This window comes from Diabrotica virgifera, chromosome 3 (genome assembly GCF_917563875.1).
Source record: "Diabrotica virgifera virgifera chromosome 3, PGI_DIABVI_V3a".
Taxonomy (NCBI): Eukaryota; Metazoa; Arthropoda; class Insecta; order Coleoptera; family Chrysomelidae; genus Diabrotica; species Diabrotica virgifera.
Genome location: NC_065445.1, coordinates 232,070,814 through 232,090,252, shown reverse-complemented (window position 1 = coordinate 232,090,252; position 19,439 = coordinate 232,070,814). Strand labels below are relative to the sequence as shown.

Sequence of the window (19,439 nt, the reverse complement as noted above, 5' to 3'; positions counted from 1 at the left end):
TTTATCCTATTCCGGACTTTTTTGAACGTATGTTTTTTCACCCCCGAGAAGGGGTGAAACTCACATTCTAAAGTTCAGTTTTCTGGTTTATTTCAAGCACCTACCTACCTTTCAAAAAATAAATAAAAAACATGATCCAAAATGCCTTAAGGGGCGCCAAAATCCTTTTTTGCACGCAGGCGCCAGTACCTCTTACGGGGGCCCTGCTTCTACCCATTGGTGATTTATCTCTTGCTACTTTGACCACACGTGTCTCCCCCATTCTGCTTATGTGGTTATTCCACTCAATTTTTCTATTTTTATACATTGTACGTTACCAGTGGCGGCTCGTCAGAGGAGGCAAGGGAGGCTTAGCCTCCCCATAAATTTTTATATACGCTACACTGTTTTGTTTATCTTGAATCGCGAAAAACAACAAGCACTCTCACCATTATACAACGTGTAAATTCCATATTATCACTAAATATCCATACGCACAGAGCATTAGCATTAGAACGCATGATTGCGTCTCAGTTTTTTTTATTATTATTGTAGACAGTACCCTGGGTTATTCCGAGATGCATTAACGGAGCCGAGAAGCCGGCCAGCCTCCGTTGCTAATGCTCCGCGCAGCGCAGCAGGCGTTTAAGGTGACCTGGTCTCCTAGCAGTGGCATCTACGGTGCCATCACACGCTGCCCGGAGATTTACCAACGGAGGCTAACTAGCTTCTCGGCTCCGTTGCACAGTGGTTCCAAATGCGGAAAACGTGGTCATGACGCGAAAAAAAAGTCCGTATTTAGGGATTTTCATGTTTACAGTTGTTTTTCATACTATTGTAGAGTACTAATACGTAGGTATGAAGATCAGACTGGATGTATTCTGGTTCACAGCTCAGTAACAAGTGAGCCATATCTGAGGTTATTTTGACCGGCAGGGAAAGTGAAAAAGAACGCGTATATTGAACACGCTGTAAAACGTTTTGTAGTTTATCAATTTTATCGCTGTAAAGCAGATTCTTCTTTTTTAAGTATGTAGTAATATAAGATATAAGTTAAATCAACATTTATTAACAATAAATGCCTTAAATATGTTAATGCATAAATAGTGAAAACATACTTGAAATAATTAAAATTGTGTAAAGATGCATTAAAAAAGTACAAAATTCTGCGACTAATGTTTATTAATCTGAAAATACATAGTAAGGAGATACAGGATCACTTGGGTTTAGCTGCCTATAACTGTCTATGCATTGCTGGCAGTTGTTTGCATACAAAAGTGGGAAATGACGCATATTACATGATTCTTTAGATTGTTAAGTATGTATGGGCAGTTGTACATAAGTAATAGGTTCTGAATATTGTACTTCATAAAGAAAATCTATTAGTAATCCGCAGTTTCAAAAGTCCCTTATAATAAATTTTTTTAAACCAAAATGCGGTTAAAATAGAATTTTCGAATTTCTTTCGTCCATATTGGATCCGCCATTTTGTTTAAAAAAAAAGTAATGTTAGATTTGTAATTAGCGACCTTAACCTACCAAATTTGACAAAAAATTTTTTTTCAGAAAAAATAATGTCAGATTCGTAATCAGCGATGCAAAAAACCCTTAAGAATGAAAGTAATTCCGAAATGTATAAACAGTATACGCTTTGAAATGTTCATGAGCACGTTTTCGTCATTTGGAACCACTGTGCGTTGCCGTTGCGTGCATCTCGGGGCAACGAATTTTAGGGTCCTGACTAAAAATAATGAAAAAACTAAAAGTGCAAATTTTGTTACGAAATTTGGTATTTGCGGTTAGAATAATATTTGGAACAACTTGTTCAAATAACTTTTTCCGATATTTGTAAGGCAAAGCAAAATATCGGTAATTTATCATGGTTTTTGATTCGCAGTAGGCCGCGTTTAAAATTAAAAAAATTCAAAAAGACTAAGTTTTCACTCTAATGGCATATAAAACAACATAATGCTATTCTACATCCCACCAGAATGAAAACAATGGGAACCTTCTCTGGTTACACCTCCGAGGCTTCTACAATTTGCAAGCCATACGGATGCTGAGACTAAGGAAGATGAGGGAATTCTACAATTTACAATTCACGTCCCATCTGCTCAGCGCGGTAAAGTTTTAATCTGGTTCCCTTCATACTCCACACAGAGTAAATGTAAATCAAAAATGAATAATTGAAAATGGTTATTCATTTTAAAAAAAATTCAGTTAAGTATCTTAAAAAATGTGAACCTTCAACCTGTATGGACTGCAAAACTTCAAATCTGTATTTATTTTGATATGCATATCTACTTATTGTCCTTTTCATGAGCATTTTTCAGTGCGTAGCAAATGATAGGAAAAAGGGTAAGTCCGTGATAATACACATTTATAACATTTTAGTTAAATCTGACAGTTGTCACATTTTATTTTCAATTTATAATAAAAACAAATCAAATGTGTTTCTTGCATTTATAAAATGGCATTTTCTTTGATTTGTATAGTCTTATAAATTATACAGATTATATTTGTAATATTATTATATAATTAAAAAAAATGTTTTTTTTATTATGGCGCCATCTATCGACAACTAGAATAACTAGAATAAATGTTGTAAATGTCTGTAATCACGGACGTGCCTTTTTTTCTGTCACATACAATTTAATGCGTTAGAAAGAAATCTAAAAACTGTGACGCACTGAAAGATGATCATGAGAAAAAGAATACAAAGACGGAATTTTTAACAAATAAAGGACACAAACTTTGGTATTAAACTTTCACAATTAGACTAATTATTTTTAAAATATGATATTATGAAATTATGAATTATAATGATATTATGAAATGTAAATAAAAAAAATGGTCAAAAAATGGGGCCTTACATTACATTTTTTGGCGCATTTTTTTGCTAGTGCAAATTTGTCTAGATATTTTATAGTTAGGTATAGCCTCCCCTATTGTAAAAATCGCGAGCCGCCACTGTATGTTACATTGTCTTCTAATGACTTCACTCCTATTTCGATCTCTTAGCGTATTTCCTGTAATCCTTTTCAGTACTCTCATCTCTGCCGTTTCCAATGGTCTTTGTATTGTGGCTGTATCGGGTCTTGTTTCTGATGCATATGCCATTATTGGTCTTATAGTACCTTTCAAAATATTTCACAAAACTATCTTAATCCTATTACAAAGTCATTTGTATTTGAGTAGTATGGTTAAATTTTCAGAGATAATCATACTGGATGACAGGTGTAATAATTAATTACAATACAATAAAGTACAATAGATTAAAATTGATTAATGTCTACCTGGGCCGAAAACGTAACCACACCATTCAAATACAAATGACTTTGTAATAAGCTTAAGATTAATATTTTATCAAATATTTTGATACGTACTATACGCCGGCTTTATAAATTCTTTACTTCATCTCAGTGTTAATATGTTGGTTTCGCCATATAGTGTTATTAAGACTGCCAGTCTATTTGCATTTTGTACTTGACTTCTCACTTCTTTGTTCAGGTTTCCGTAGCATGAAAATGTACTTGTTCAATACTGATACCATCAATTTCTATTTTACATTGATTGGTTCTTTACTGATTACTATTGTTTTAGTTTTCTGAGATGAAATTGTCATATTGAATTCTTTTACTCTTATGTTACATCTGTGGACTAATCTTTGCATACTATCTTTATCTTGGGCTATCAATATTGCGTCATCTGCGTAACAGAGTATTTTTTTACTTCTTTGTTTCCCATTCTGTATCCTCTTTCTTTGTTGACGCTTTTGATGATTTCATCTATGATTAAATTGAAGAGCATAGGACTCAATGAGTCCTATGTCCCTGTCTCGCCTGTTTAAATGAAAAATACGTCTAAAAAGTCTAAATATTAATATACTTACTGTATACTAGTTCCAAGGCTAACATCTACACCTAAGTAATGATTTCTAGGAAGCGTAGTAACAAACTTAAGTGTACTCGGATCGAAACATCTAATGATACCTTCTGCGCAACCCACAAAAATATATTTTTCTCCTACAGCAATACAGTTGGCACTTGTTGTCTAAAACAAAGAAAGAGAAATAAATATACCGTATATTGTATGCGTAGGATAAAATTTCAATAGAGGCAAGTGGATCTTGCGTAATTCTTGATCTATGGGAATGTTGTAGTATCGGTACTGAAAGGGAATCAAGGAAAACATGAAGACAGGTGATTTTTGGAAAAAAAATTGAAAATGTAATAGAGAAAAAACACTAAACCAAAAAAACAAAAAAGAAAAATCTAAGAGGACGTAATGTTACAAATTTCTGATGTCCGTTATGGACATATGGTAGGATAGATCTCAAATTATTTTTGGAAATAATACATGGTCATATAAATAAAAAACTGGAAGAAGGATAGATGATACACAGTTTGAGTTTAGAAACGGACTACAAAACAGAGAGATGCTATTTGCTTTTAATGTAATATCTCAAAGATGCAGTGCCGGATTAAGCATTAGGCAAAGTAGACAGTTGCCCAGGGGCCTCGGCCCTAAAGGGGTCCTCGCAGGGCCCAAAACGAAAGAAAAAAATTAAAATTAAATAAAAACTATAAATCATATTATGTTGAAAAATTCAAATATCGCACAATACCATAAAAGCGATGGTGGACCTATAAAACTACATTACAATGCATGCTTTTGTTCACATTAGAATGTTTTGAGAATAAATCGCTAATGGTATGTTATTAAATCGCTACCCTTTGGTAGAAGGAACAATAAGTACTACAGATGGAAATAAGAAAATAAAATTCGAAAGTAGAGCAGAAAACGCAAGAAAAATCAGGAGAAACAAAAAGATCCTTACGCAAGATCAAAAAAAAGAACCAAAACTTACTTAAACTCAGTTTCACAGGGAAATCCACAGCTAGTGAAGATGCAACCAATGAAAATGCACTGATGAAATATAAATAACTGAGAGAAACATAGCTTCCGTAACTGAAGCAGATGAAAAAACATGTAACGACAGTTCTATTCCAGTTTAAGAAATTAAATAACCAGAAATCGAATATAAGTTAGAAATTGAAGTTAAAGATAAATCGGGCCCTAAATTCGGAAAACGACATCTGATTACGGAATACAATAACTGAAGAAGTACGGAAGTTTTGGATTGGGAAAGGTCTTGAGAATGTAAAACCCTTGATGGAAGTTTTTCAGCATAAAAAAGAAATTATGAAGGCATCACAAGATTTTTACACGACCTATGGTTTTTTGAAAACATAGATATCAGTGGAACAAAAATTAAAAGAGATTGGGTAACGTATTCTAGTATTCTCCCTCAAATGGAATATCGTATTTTGGGTTTATTCAGTCCGTGTACAACTTTTTTTCAGCCTCTGCCCACCGTTAGGAAGTTATGACCAAATGCTTAAATGAAACTCCACTAGCGATCTGCGACAAGACCTTTGTCTAAAGGTTACAACGCTTTCAAATCTGCTCTTCATACCCTTGCTGAAGATACTAATGAGAAAGCTAAAACAGTTCATGAGGTTAAGTGTTTGTTAAAAGAAATGTCAATGTCAAAAAAGAAACATTCATAATGAACGAGTTTTGGGCAACAATATTTTAGAACGCATCAACGCTGTCAGTAAATCATTATAGAGAGAAGATGTTGAAATTCAAACTGCAGTTCAACTTCTAAATTCACTTTTGGAGTTCTTAAAATCTAAAAGAAATAATTTTGCTTACTACGAGCAGAAGAACTGCGATCTACAATACTCTAAATATTCCAACGCGAGTAAACGAAAGCGAGCAAAAAAAACTACATTTTGATGATGCTAATTAAAATGAAGTTTTTATACAGGGTGGTCAAAAGTTAAAGGTTGAAACGTATCTACCAATGTTCGATAAGCTAATTACTGAGTCGTCGGTTGACAGTGTAGTGTACTCAGTATTTGGTATTTTGTTTGTTTTTCCGAAATTGAATGATACTCAAATAAAGGAGTGTGCTTCAAAACTACCTGAAAACTATCCTAATGATATTGAATCTGAACTTGAAGATGAACTAGAGCAGTTCAAATATTTTATAGCCCAGCTTCAAGACTTGCAGGGAAAACAATTTATTTCTGCTTCACAGTCATTTTGGGTTATTTCGCAACAGGCGAACTGACATTTTCAAAAATGAAAATTATTAAAAACGGAGAAAGCCTAGGTTTTTTAAGGTTCCTCATAGCTTGGGTTGCCTAGGGGTCTCAAGATTCTTAATCCGGGACTGCAAAGATGCATGGATATGAATATGGATGTGTATGTTTGTTCCGTTGATTTTGAAACAGCATTTGACTTTGACCACGTCGGACATGAAAAATTATGGCAAGCTCTGCTGAACAACACCAATTACTACTAAACAATACAAACAGTTTCTGTGAAAAATATGGACTAAAAATGAATATAAAAAAGACTAATAAATCTATGATAATAACTAAGAAAATAAATATACAAACAAATATACATTTGGGAAATGTAGCGATAGAAAGAGTTAATAAATACAAATACCTAATAGGAACCTAGATTTCAGAAAATAATCGAACAACAACATACATATCAAACAACATAAATAAGGGACAGGATATAAATAGCAATACATGCGTTTGTAAAGACCTTAGATTAAGAGTAAGAGCTCTGAGATGCTACGTCTTTTCGATACTGCGACATGTACTTGAAAGCTGGACATTGAAGCAAGAACACATAAATAAGCTACAATCATTTGAAATGTTACATAAGGATGCTTAGAATAGCATTCACACAGAATAAAACAAACACGGAAGCATTGCGAGAAATGGGCAAAGAATACGAAATAATAAACACAATAAAAATAAGAAAGTTACAACATATGGGACACATAATAAAGGGTCAGCGATATGAAATGCTGAGACTGATAATACTGAGAAAGATAAGAGGAGGAAGGAGTGTAGGATGATGATATTCAACTTTCGATTGGGAAACAGCACTTAAAAAAGAAGCTAAGACAGAATCCCATACAACATGAGCTAGAGCAAAAGTGGGTTACATAAAAAGAACTATTGGGAAAACTTAAGGTAACACGTATTAGACATATTTTTAATACTTACCCTTAATTCTACCCATTTATCTAAAAGTCTTCTATTGTTGAATTCACAGAGCAGTCCGGACCTTGTGATTACGTACGTGCTATCCGCACAGTCCGCTCTACCACAAGCTACATCACAGAAATAGTTATTCCTTTGGTCACCCAATATGGCTGATCTACCCATTAACGGAACTGTGTCCTTGTACTGCAACAAAAATAAAAAAAAAAAGTAAAAAATTATGTAAAAAAATATAAAAAATGTATTAAGGTGTAAAAAAAATTTAGCGGGTCAGGTGGCTGTACTCCAATCCACTTCACTGTGAAATAATTTAGTGGCCGATTGTTCAGGCCCTGGCTCTGGTCAAAACAAAAATGCTAACATAGTAGTCTAAAATTCTAAATGACTCTGCTACTTAAACTAGAATAAGCTGGTGTTTCATCGACCTATGAATGAAAAATAAGGCAAGAGATAAGGACATGTTATGTTACTCCTCCATAGATCCACCGGATGAGCGTGTACGTCTTCTTCTTACGGTGTCTATCCGTTCCAGACGTTGTCGATCAGCTTGGCTATCCTAACTGTGCTTGCTAGTATTCGGAATAGTCCTGTTGTGAATGCATTGAACCACTTTATCAGGTTTTAAGGATATTCTTCTTCTCCCTGATGCTTTATTGTATAATTGTTTGACTGCGGCGATGAAAGAACTTGTACGATGTATTTAATTTATTATTACGAGTATATGTATGCTTACCTTAGCGTTTCCATATTCCAGGTACCAAAACTTCACGTGCCTATTACCCACAGTAACAAAATAGCTGCCGTTTTCAGCAAAAGCGATCGCCTTGACTTTTGTGCTAACTTTATTACTGGCTACTTTTATATTATTCTTCCAGTCCCACACATTCACTATCATATCGTGCTGAGTGCCTATGCTGACTACATATTTGCCCGTCGGCGAAAATGCCTAAAACAAAAAAAATTATGATAATTAATAATTAAAGTGGAGCTTGCGAGTGGACTTATTTTAAGTGATGTGGCATTTGTTAATAATAATAACAGTTCTCCCTTATATACCGCAAACGCGGCTTTGATTATAGCAGGGTAGTCGGTTATCTCTAGGGCCTACGGTATATAAGAAAGATAACAGGGCCCGTGCTACACTTCAACCGCCTATTATTACCCCTGGTTTTACTGAAGGTACCTATGATACTTATTTTATTCAGGCTGAATCGACCTGGGGTCTGTAGACATTTTTAAAAATGTCTAGATGTTCTTGCCGGCCGGCGGACGCTGGGATTCGATCCCCGGTCTTCTACGTGGAAGTCAGACATCCTACCGCCTGAGCTATTCAACCCTTTATCGGCATTTTTTAATACCTTGAGATATTGACAACAATTGAATGTGAGGGCATGATGCTCCTCCCAAATGATGGAAAATTTCATCTGATTACCGAGCTGTATGACAAGATCGAGTATCCTCAGAATTTCATGTAATTATCATATTTTAGACTCGACGTTAACAATCCAGCAATGGTTTTTACAGCTGTTTGTCAGATCAGTCGTTAGATGTAACGAGTTGGTTATACCTATGTTATCTACTTTACTTTTTCAACGGGCGTGGTTGAGGGCCACTCAAGTAGAATACCTTCACGGCTTCTCCTGTTTTCTATCAAATGCCTCACCTCTCCCTCTGATAGTGCATCCTTGCAACTATGATAAATATAATACCTACCACAGCCTACCTACTGATACATTCACATTAGTCCAAGTAATGAAGCTTAAAATAGGACAAAACCTCGCAATTTTTACAGAATGGATCGATTTGCTTGAAAATTTTAGAATAAGTAGTGGATAGTCCAAGGATCAAAATCTATATCATGTCGAAAGGCGCTTTTACCATGGGGGTGGTTGCCACCCCATCTTGGGGTGGAAATTTTTTATTATATTTTAATCGCAAAAGTTGGTAAAAACGTTTATTCTAAGCAAAAAACATTCTATACATTTTTTTGATAAAATTAATAGTTTTCGATTTATTCGCTATCGAAAATGTTAGTTTATATCGAAAAAATAAATATTTTTAATCAGTTTTCTGCTAATAACTCAAAAAGTTTTCGTTTTATCAAAACAACTTCACTCAACAAAAATATACCTTTTGAAAAAATAAACAAAACCGTCTTTTTTAATTTTCTGTAAGACCAATAGTAATCGAGATATACTTTATTATATGTTAGCTCTTCTTCGTCAATGCTAAATATTGTAGTTTCAAAAGTCAAAAGACGGGAAAACTATGCATTTTTCGAGGATAACTTGTTTAAACTAATTTAAAGTATTTAAAAATATCTATCTCCAGAAATAAAAAACAAGTCTCTAGCTCAAAAATTAAGTGACTTATAATGAAAAGAATGTCAGTCCGTATTTTTTTTCAGCAAAAAGTGATCTGAAACAACCCCTTAATCACCACCCTAATTAAAATTAGTCAATGACCTGATTTAGTCTTCTTTATTTATGTATTATTAATAGGTTCTAGAGTTTGATCGGCTTAGAATGATTAGTTAAAAAAAATGGAGTTAAAAGCGAATGACAAGTTTTTGCAGTTTGGTAAAAAATGCATTTTTTCTTTAGAATAGAAAGATTAGCATCAGAGATACGAAAAAATATTTAAATATGAAATTGTAGCTTATTTAATTCCCAAGAACTTGGTTTGCAAAAATTTTTTCTAGGACAAGAATTGAGTGAGCTATAATAGTTAATATATAATAGCTATAATATATAATAATTGACAATTAAAACTTGAAATAACATGTAAAAACCACCTTTAGCAACCCTTTCAAAGTCACCTCTTTTTGTGACTGAGAATTTTAAAAGGATTTAATTTTAATAGCCTTATAGATCTTGTAAAATTCTACAATTTCTTTTTTACCAAACTTTCTAAGATAAAAAATGGAAAAAGTTATGGCTAAAAAATCAATATATTTTTTTGAAAATACATAAAAGGAGAAATCCAATTGGAAGCATAATAATGTAAGTTAGCGGTGTTTTTAGTCACTGACCTTATTCATTCTTCTTTATTTATGTATTATTAATAGATTCTAGAAGTATGACTAGCTTAGAATGATTAGTTTTTAAAAAACTGAAGTTTAAAGCGAATATCGAATTTTTTCTAATTTGGTAAAAAAAAAACCATTCTCTTCAGAATAGAAAGATTAGCATCAGAGATACGAAAAAATGTTTAAATATGAAATTGTAGGTTACTTAATTCCCAAGAACTTTGTTCGAAAAAAATTTTTCTACGGCAAAAATTGAGTGAATCGTAAATGAGTATACCATCGAAAAACATTGATTTTTAACTACATAACACTTTCGATTGCGAATAAATCGAACACTATTAATTTTAACAAAAAAATGTATAGAACGTTTTTTGCTTAGAATGAATATTTTTATCAACTTTTGCGGTCAAAATATAATAAAAAATTTCCACCCCCGAGATGGTTTGGCAACCACTCCCATGGTAAAAGCGCCTTTCGGCGTCATATAGATTTTGATCCTTGGACTATCCACTATTTATTCTCAAATTTTCAAGCAAATCGATCCATTCTGTAAGAATTGCGAGGTGAAAAGCTTCGGTTCCTGGACTACATCTGAAACTCAAAAGTATACTCGAGGAGAAAACCTGAACTAATCGAGAAATTCAGTTTGGAAAGCCACTGAGAAAAAACGGATGTTCATAGGACAACCGACTACACTTCACCCTAATACACTGCCACATGAACATTAAGGTGTAAAACAAAACCATAGTGGGGCTCAATTAGTAAGAAGAAAAGTGGAAAAATGCATTACAAAAAATAAGATAAAAATATGAATATGAAAAATAACAAAATAAGAAAGAAAAGTAAATTACTCTGAGAACAGGAAAGAAAAGGATATAGCGAAAATAAGAATGAAACAACGTAAAAACAGGAAGTGGAAAGAGGTACGTCAAAGATGAGGGCACACATCAACCAGTTAGTACATCTAATAAAGGCGGTAAAAAATACAAATATGGATATTAAACAGAAAGCAACAAAGATACAGACACATCAAATGAAAGATTGCCTTTGATTCTGTTGTGCAATCAGTAGTTCTCTACTCTCTGTCTATCGACGATCCTAACGAAGTCTCCTATAGATAGCACCTCACCGGGCAGATAGTAAGAATCTATTGAGAGTGGTATGTGCATTATTACGGCAAACATATCTGCTGGGGTTCTGGGAGTTATCCGATTTAAGTATTAGTAAAGTAAAGAAAAAAATACGAGAGAGAAGGTATAAGATTATAGCAAGGCAACGTTTAAAAAAAGAAGAGAGAAAAATATGAAATGATTTAAAATTATTTATTAACGCAGATGTTCACAGGATATAGATGATTCAGGGCATACTTAATTTTTTCGGAAAGGCAGAAAATGCTTGTACGATGAAATTTTGGACATTGCATCATACACACTGTTGACATGTGATATATGTATATCCCAGAGGTGCCTGCTTGAGAGAGAGCTGGCAGATAGACTACAACCAATCACGAAAATGGTGGGGATGATAACATCGCTGAATCGGTGGAGAACAATCCCCATAGGCCGTAGAGAGATATGTAAAGAAGACTCTAAAGAGATATGTACAGGGTGCACAGATGCAGACAGGAAGATAAGTGAGAGAGTGAGAAATAGGGTAAAAGAGAGAAAGGGGGAGAGATAGATCTGCCACACTTCTAGATCCAAGATATTTTCGAGCATTTTCACACACTTCATCATAAAAGAAGAAAAAAGATTTAAAAATGTAACGTCTCCTAGGCAAGACCGTCTCTACAGTAGCCTCCGACAGCTTTCCAATGCTTCGAGAGCATTGCTGCTGTCTCTAACGTAACTGAACTTACTAAGTGAGGATTATTATGTATAATAATTACGGACAGCATCAACTGACGCCTTTTTTTGATATAATTAGTAGCCATAATAAGATTTGGTAGTATTTACTTACCACACAATTGATACCAAACTTGTGAACCAAAAATTCGGCGACTTGTTGGGGCTGTGGAGCTAAACCTGGATGGCCTGACTGTGGGTCTGACTGAAGGTCCCATACTCTCACTGCTGGTTGGTGTCCACATTCCCCTAAAACGGTTTAATTATTATAAAATATGGTAGTATAATAATTATTTGATACATTTTTATAAACTATAAAATATAAACATTAAATACATAACTACAAACAATTATTAATGTTAACAACAACTCATGAAATATCAAATGGGCAATTACGTAATAATATGCCAGCTTTTTACAATAATGTATTATGAATTTATGAACATATATCCTGAAAAATGTTCATTTAGTACACTATGTATTAAATAAAAATGTATTTACCTGTCACAATATATCGACCACATGCTGAAAATGCCAATGAAGTTATGGTTTTTCGGCTAGTGTTGATGATATGGCTTTGTTGTTCTGTCCTGGTATTAAAAAAGACTACTGTGCACCTGTAACAAAGAAGACACCGTTATTAGCCTCTTACAAATGGTTGGAAAATAATTGAAAATAACAAATAGTTCGCGAATAAATGTATTTTTTCTATTTTTTAAGCTAAAACCTCCGGTTTCGTAATTTTCCCAATGTAACTTTGAACTCTTAATCAGAATCCACATCAGTTTTTCTGTATTTGCCGCAACTTTGTCTGCACTATCAACACTATCATGACTGTCGTAAGTCATGACTGGAAGCTCACATTGGTCAAATGTCTTCTTTTTCAGATAATTTGGCATGTTGCTCTTGAATATATCTGATAGAGCTCCATATGCGACTCATGCTAAGGTGATTGTGATTATTCTTTACAGTTTGATTGTCCCTGGCAATTTGGATTTCATGACCTAAGTATTTATATTTATGTATCTTTATATTGTGTCTTTCTAAAATTTATGATCAAACTAACTTTCTTACAGGCGGCATTTAACTCAATAAACATAGTTCTAATTTTTTTAAGTTCTCTGTTATCAGAAATATGTCGTCTGCGAATCTTTGGTGGGAGGGCCTTTCGCCGTCGTCTGATTTCTTTGGCGCCCCACTCCAATTGCTTGAAATTATGTTCCAATTCCAGAACTGCCGTAAAGAGTTTGGGAGATAACGTGTCTCCATGTCTAATTCCTCTTTTGATTTTTATAGATTTGGTATCTTTGTGTAATCGTACGGTTATTTAAATTGTTTTTCTTAAACAACTTTTTTTGCACTAATGTAAGTCAGAAAAAATTAACTTCCAATTATTTTATATACATATACTATAAGCAACAGAGAGAGCAATTTTATACAAATAATTTAAAGTGAAAAAAAACCATTTACAACGTTGCAAAAACTCTGCAATTTTTTGTTTATGAACAATTTGAATAATTTTTTTGTTATTGCCTGGAGAAAATTATTTTCTCATATCCGAAAAGCCGACCTTTTTCACAAATTAAAAAAACAAGTTATCCTACGATAATTAGGGACGAAATTAGTTCGGGTTTTAAAATCCGCAATATCAAAAAATGAAATATAAACTTTAAACTCCAGCTAAATAAACTCTATCTCCGGTTGTTGTTATCGAATTGTGATTTTATTTTTAAATTACCCATAAAAAGTGTTTAAATAATAAAGTATGTTCATTTTTTATAACATAGGTACCTAGTCATTAAAATTTATTGAAAATTAAGAATTCTTCGTCTGTGTACAGTTTTCTATGCAACAAATTAGTAAATAAATATTCTAAATCGCCATTTTAAAGCTTTAAACGTGTTTTATCAGATAGTTATCTGAAACTTCGTTTAAACTTAATGGTAGACGAAGGTACATACTTAAAAGGGAGCATTCTTGGTCTCAAGTTATTGTTAATGATTTAAAAATTCACTAAACCCTCCCCAGGAAACAGAGATTTTAGTTATTCAGGATCAATAGCAGATATTTGGCCGCAGCTGGGTCCAAGTCCGCATAAACTTAGGGTGACCAAACGTCCCGTAAAAACGGGATTGTCCCGTTTTTTTCACGATATGTCCCGTATTTGCGTCGGGCTGATTTTATGTATATTTTCTCTCTTTAATTTTTCTTCAATTTCGGCATTTGTTGTCATTCTTATTTCTTGTGGTCCAGTGTTGTTCTCATTATTTTTCTTTCAAATTTCAGAAGGCTGTCTTTCTCTTTCTTGTTAATCGTCGTTGTTTCCATCCCATATGTAACAACAGGTCTTACAGTCCCTGGCCATATTATTATGACCACCTATGAATTTTTACAAAAATCAACTATTCCACTAGGTACGTTTTATTTAAAATATGATTTTTAAATTTAATTTTGATATGCAATGTTAATGTTATGTATTAACTATAATATATTTAATAATAAACAGCAATAAAATATTTGAAAATATTACATATTTATATTTTTTTTAATATTATGTTCAACTTCTCACCTTAACCAGATGGAAAATATTTGGGAGCTTTTAAAACGTGAAATTTCCGATGAAAAGATCACTAACGAAGTTGTTTTGATTAAAGGACTAGTATATCGTTGAAACCACAATGACAAATTGAAGTAAAAAAAATGTAACTGCATTCAAAGTATGCCAAGACGGGTACTAGCGGTAATCAAAGTTAGAGGGGGCTCAGTAAAATACTGAAAAAACAAAAATATGTGATATTTTTACATGTTTTATTGGTGTTTATTACTAAATATAATACATTTAATAATAAACAGCAATAAACCATTTAAAAATATCACATATTTGTATTTTTTTAATATTTTGCTGAGCCCCCTCTAACTTTGACTGCCGCTAGTACTCGTCTTGGCATACTTTGAATGCAGTTAATTTTTTTTTGCTTCAATTTGTCATTGTGGTTTCAACGATATATTAGTTCTTTAATCAAAACAATTTCGTTAGTGACCTTTTCATCGAAAATTTCTCGTTTTAAAAGCTCCCAAATAATTTTCCATCTGATTAAGCTCAGAAGTTGAACAAAATATTAAAAAATATAAATACAATGTAATATTTTCAAATATCTTTTTGCTGTTTATTATTAAATATATTATAGTTAATGAATAACATTAACATTGCATAACAAAATTAAATTTAAAAATTATATTTTAAATAAAACGTACTTAGTGAAATAGTTGATTTTTGTAAAAATTCATAGGTGGTCATAATAATATTGCCAGGGACTGTATATAGGTTCATATTTTACTTAGAGTCTTGCTTCTCAGCAGATTTCTATTCATTCCATATATCTTTTGCCTTTCAGAATTCTTTCCTCTGTTCTCTCTTTTCCCGTTTTCCTAATTGTTACTCCCAAGTAGCTAAAGGTGACAATTTCAAATTTATGGTTCTGTGTTATAAGATATTTCTGAGTTGTTGTGCCATATCCTTCCCTATTGTCATGTATTTTGTTTTGTGCAGGTTTATCTCTAGTCCTATTATCTTCGCTTCCTTATCTAATTTTCCAACTGCTTTTTATAAGTGTCATCTTCGTCTTCGCTATGATGACTAGATCATCTGCATTATGCTACAAGTTGAAGTTGATCTGTACTAATGTTTGTGTTTGCAAAGTTTGTCCTCCTTATGATTACTTTCAATATCAGATTAAATAGTGTCTGGGAGATAGACTCACCTTGTTTCACGCCTTTATTTACATTGATCTCCTTAGAAGTTGTTCCGTTGAAACTGATCTTTGCTCTGGTGTTTTTTATGCTCACTGTTAGCATATATCTTAATTTTTCTGGGATTATAACATTCTCTAGCTCTAGCGTTTCTCTGTTGTATTCTCTCGATTTTTGAATTATTTGTTCCACTGTATGTATGTATGGAGTTAATCGTCGACCTCACCGGTCTGAACCCGTTCTGGTATTCTCCTAATATTCGTTCAGCTCATGATTTAAGTCTCATGTTCAGTACGTTTGCCATACATTGGTCTGGTAGTCTGTTTTGTTCATATTTGTTGTATAAGCTGTATACAACATTTTATGTAATTCTCTTCCTCCGTATTTTATTAATTCCACTGCTATTTCATTTTCTCCTGCTATTTTTTCGTTTCCTAGGTTTTTAATATATTTGTTTTTGTACTTTTTCTTCTGTGAAAATTTCTACTTCGTCGTTATCTTGTATGGCCTTACTTTTTCATCGCAGTGTGTTTCCTTCATAGTGAATAGCATTTTTTCGTAATATTCTTCCCATATTCTGTTGAGCTGTTTGTCTTCAAATATGGTTTCTTCTTTTTGGTTTTTTAGTCCTCTTGTTTTAATGCTGAGCGTATTTTTTGTTTTTATGACTTTTTTGTAAAATTATTTTATTTTATGGGTTTCTCTGTCTTTTTCGACACATTCCAGCGAAACCAGTCATTTTTCTTTTTATTTGTTGAGTTGGCTTTGTTTTTCGCTATTATGTATTCTACCCTGTTTTGTTCTGACTGGTTGTTGATCCATGTCAATCTGGCTGAGTTTTTTAGTGTTTTGTCTGTTTCGCAGTCTTGATCTTAATTAAATTATGTACATATGTACAAATTAGCAAAAAGATCATGTTTCAATCGCACCTACCTGTTTGGATATCGCCCCAAACCTTGGCAGTGGCAATGGTTAAACCCCCATTTCCCCTAGGGTATACGAAAAATATATAAAGAATAGTAGGAAAATGTAACTTGTCTTTGAGAAACAATATAAAAAAATTTCGGTGCCCAAGCCAACCAAGCCCGCCCACAGAGAAAAAATTTTAGGTGCGCTACTGCTCCTTGGAGTGTCCCGTTTTTTCAACTTTACGATTTGGTCACCCTAGATACAGACTTTTCATCTTATTTCTCTGACTACAGAATATTAGACCAGGGCATTTAGCACAAAATATATCGATTTTTAAATAGAGCACTAATGCCTGGTTGCACCAACAGATCTTAAGCTCCAGCTTAGCTAAGCTCTACTTATAGATAGGGCCTCCTTGAGTATCACTTACGTTGCACCATAATTTTAGATTCTTACCTTATTATCAATCATATCTATTATTATATTATGGTATTCTTATTGTAATATATTATAATTATATTATATTAATTCTTATGATATTCTCGATTTAAGTTTAAGATCTGTTGGTGCAACCGGGCATTAGAGACTTAAAATAAGTGTATTAAGGGTCAGATTTGGTAGAACCCGATATTCGAAAAAATTACCGATTTAAAAATTACGATTATCCGAGAAGTTCCATAACAACCATATCTCGGATGAAATTTGGACATGCTTGCTATCCGGCACATTTATACAAAATAAAAACAACTGATAACAATCTTTGTGATATTTGCAATGAAACGGCGGACTTGGATCATATATTTTTTAATTGTAAGAAGTACACACATCAGTCGGACATTCTTACAAAAAATTTAAGAAGTTTAAACGTTTACGGTCCCTATAATGTTATGTATCTTTTGGCACCGAGTGATAAACGTATTTTTGATTTTATTTTGTTTTTCCTATATGACTGTAAAATTAAGTTATAGAATGACTAGATTAGGCTTGTAACCTTAAATGATGTCTTTCCTTTTGATTACCTACATACCTGCCTTACCGTGTGGGGTGGGTATATAGGTAATCAATAATTATTAAGAAAAAAGAAAAATCCTTGAATGAGAAAAGTGTGACCCTTGTCCTTATCACAAAATTTTTATTAAGATTAATTTAGCAAAAATTCACTTTGAAAATAAAATGTTTATTATATCTATTCTTAACAAAAAGGTCGGTCAGACTTAGATAACCTTAACTTAGATTAGTAATTAGATAGTTTAGATAAGATATACAATATTATGTTTATGTATGTACTATTTACTTTGTTTTTGGCCGCATGGTCTAATCCTAAAGTCAATAAAAAAAAAAAAAAAAAAAAAAGTCAGATTTTGGTACTTGGGTGTTTTTGGGGTCGTTGAAGACGAATACACCATCAGAATCGACAACCGGAGCACCTGGTGCCCAGGTTCACTGCTAAGGCACGTCATGTGAAGTTTCGGGGGTCTTTGGCAATAAAATGCAGACAGATTACTCGGGGATTTTTGGGGTCTCTTAACAAGAATACATCATAAAAACCGACCCCCGGTGCGCCTGGTGCCCACAAACCCTCCAAATTCCTGAAGATAACATACCTAAGCAGTGGTCTGGGCACCAGGTATTCCGGGGGTTGGTACTGATGGCGTATTCGTATTCGGCGACCCCAAAAAAACGCCTAGTTATCTATTTTCGGGCATTTAAGGCAGAAATCCTTTGAAAATTCAGAAGATGACGTGCCTTAGTAGTTACCGTGAATAACAGGTGCTTCTGAGTTTAGTTCTCATGGCGTATTCGTGTTCAGTAACCCCAAAAACCCCTCCTTTGCATCAATTTATTGCCGAAATCCCTCGAAACTCCAGAAAAAGAAGTCCCTTAGCAGTGATCCTGGGCACATATTCGTGTTCAGCGACCTAAAAAACCACCGAGTAACAAAACTCTGGCCCTTAATATGCTTATTTTGACATTATGCACTTTTGGATGCATTTTATGTACTTTAAAATGCTATTATGCATATCCACCCATTTTCTATAGTACAATCTTTTCCTGGCATCATCCTGAACATAATGCAAAAAGTTGCAAGGCTCTAGGTGCTGTGCTTAAAAATATATTACGGTGTTTTTGTGCTAAATGCCCTGGTCTATATTGCATATTTATTATTTTGGATGTTTGTCTACACGCATAGACATCGTAAAAATATCAAATCTAATTATTGTATAATTTTATAATCAACGGAAATAAATTATAATTAGACACATTACCTTCATGTGTTCTTCAAGTATATCGACCAAATAACAATGCCGTTATTTATCTTACACACTTTGTACAAAAAGTGAAACTGCATGCTTATTATTGTTCGCCGCATAATTCTTGAGATTCTCTAGTTGAGATCAGGAAGTGAGATTTAATATTTAAACTAGGAAACACCAATAAATAATCGCTTTGAACGTATTTATAATCCTTCACGTATGACATATCAAACGGAAATAATTTTGTATATAACAATAATTATTATCTCCATATTATTTAATAGAATAGAAAGGAAATTCTATTATAGGTCAATACAAATTTTGAGGTGGAAAATGTAACTAAATAATGTGGATATGTGTAATAGAACAAATTATGCGGAAATCTTTTTAAATGTATCTAAAGATTTATGCAGGAAATTTCAGGAAAAAGATTAGTCAACCAAAGATCTGAATTGATGCCTGATATATCAACAGACCTGATATATCAAAAGAATGCCCTCTATTAGTATCGGAATATCACAAGAAATATGGGAGAGTGTTAAACATTGTGTAACAAGACCAAAGATAAATAATCCTG

The 19,439-nt window shown here is 33.2% G+C and overlaps 1 protein-coding gene across 13 annotated transcripts in view; it reads right to left on the bottom strand.

The window, feature by feature from the left end:
- Positions 1–19,439, bottom strand: part of LOC114331769 (mitogen-activated protein kinase-binding protein 1) — a 742,485-nt gene that overhangs the window by 68,155 nt on the left and 654,891 nt on the right. For all 13 annotated transcript variants that reach the window (XM_050645932.1, XM_050645936.1, XM_050645940.1 and 10 more), the window contains 5 exons: positions 12,450–12,565; positions 12,064–12,197; positions 7,810–8,022; positions 7,080–7,262; positions 3,872–4,032 (listed from right to left, as the gene is read on the bottom strand). In XM_050645932.1, coding sequence (XP_050501889.1) covers positions 3,872–4,032; positions 7,080–7,262; positions 7,810–8,022; positions 12,064–12,197; positions 12,450–12,565 — 807 coding nt within the window. The remainder of the gene's footprint in view (positions 1–3,871; positions 4,033–7,079; positions 7,263–7,809; positions 8,023–12,063; positions 12,198–12,449; positions 12,566–19,439) is intronic.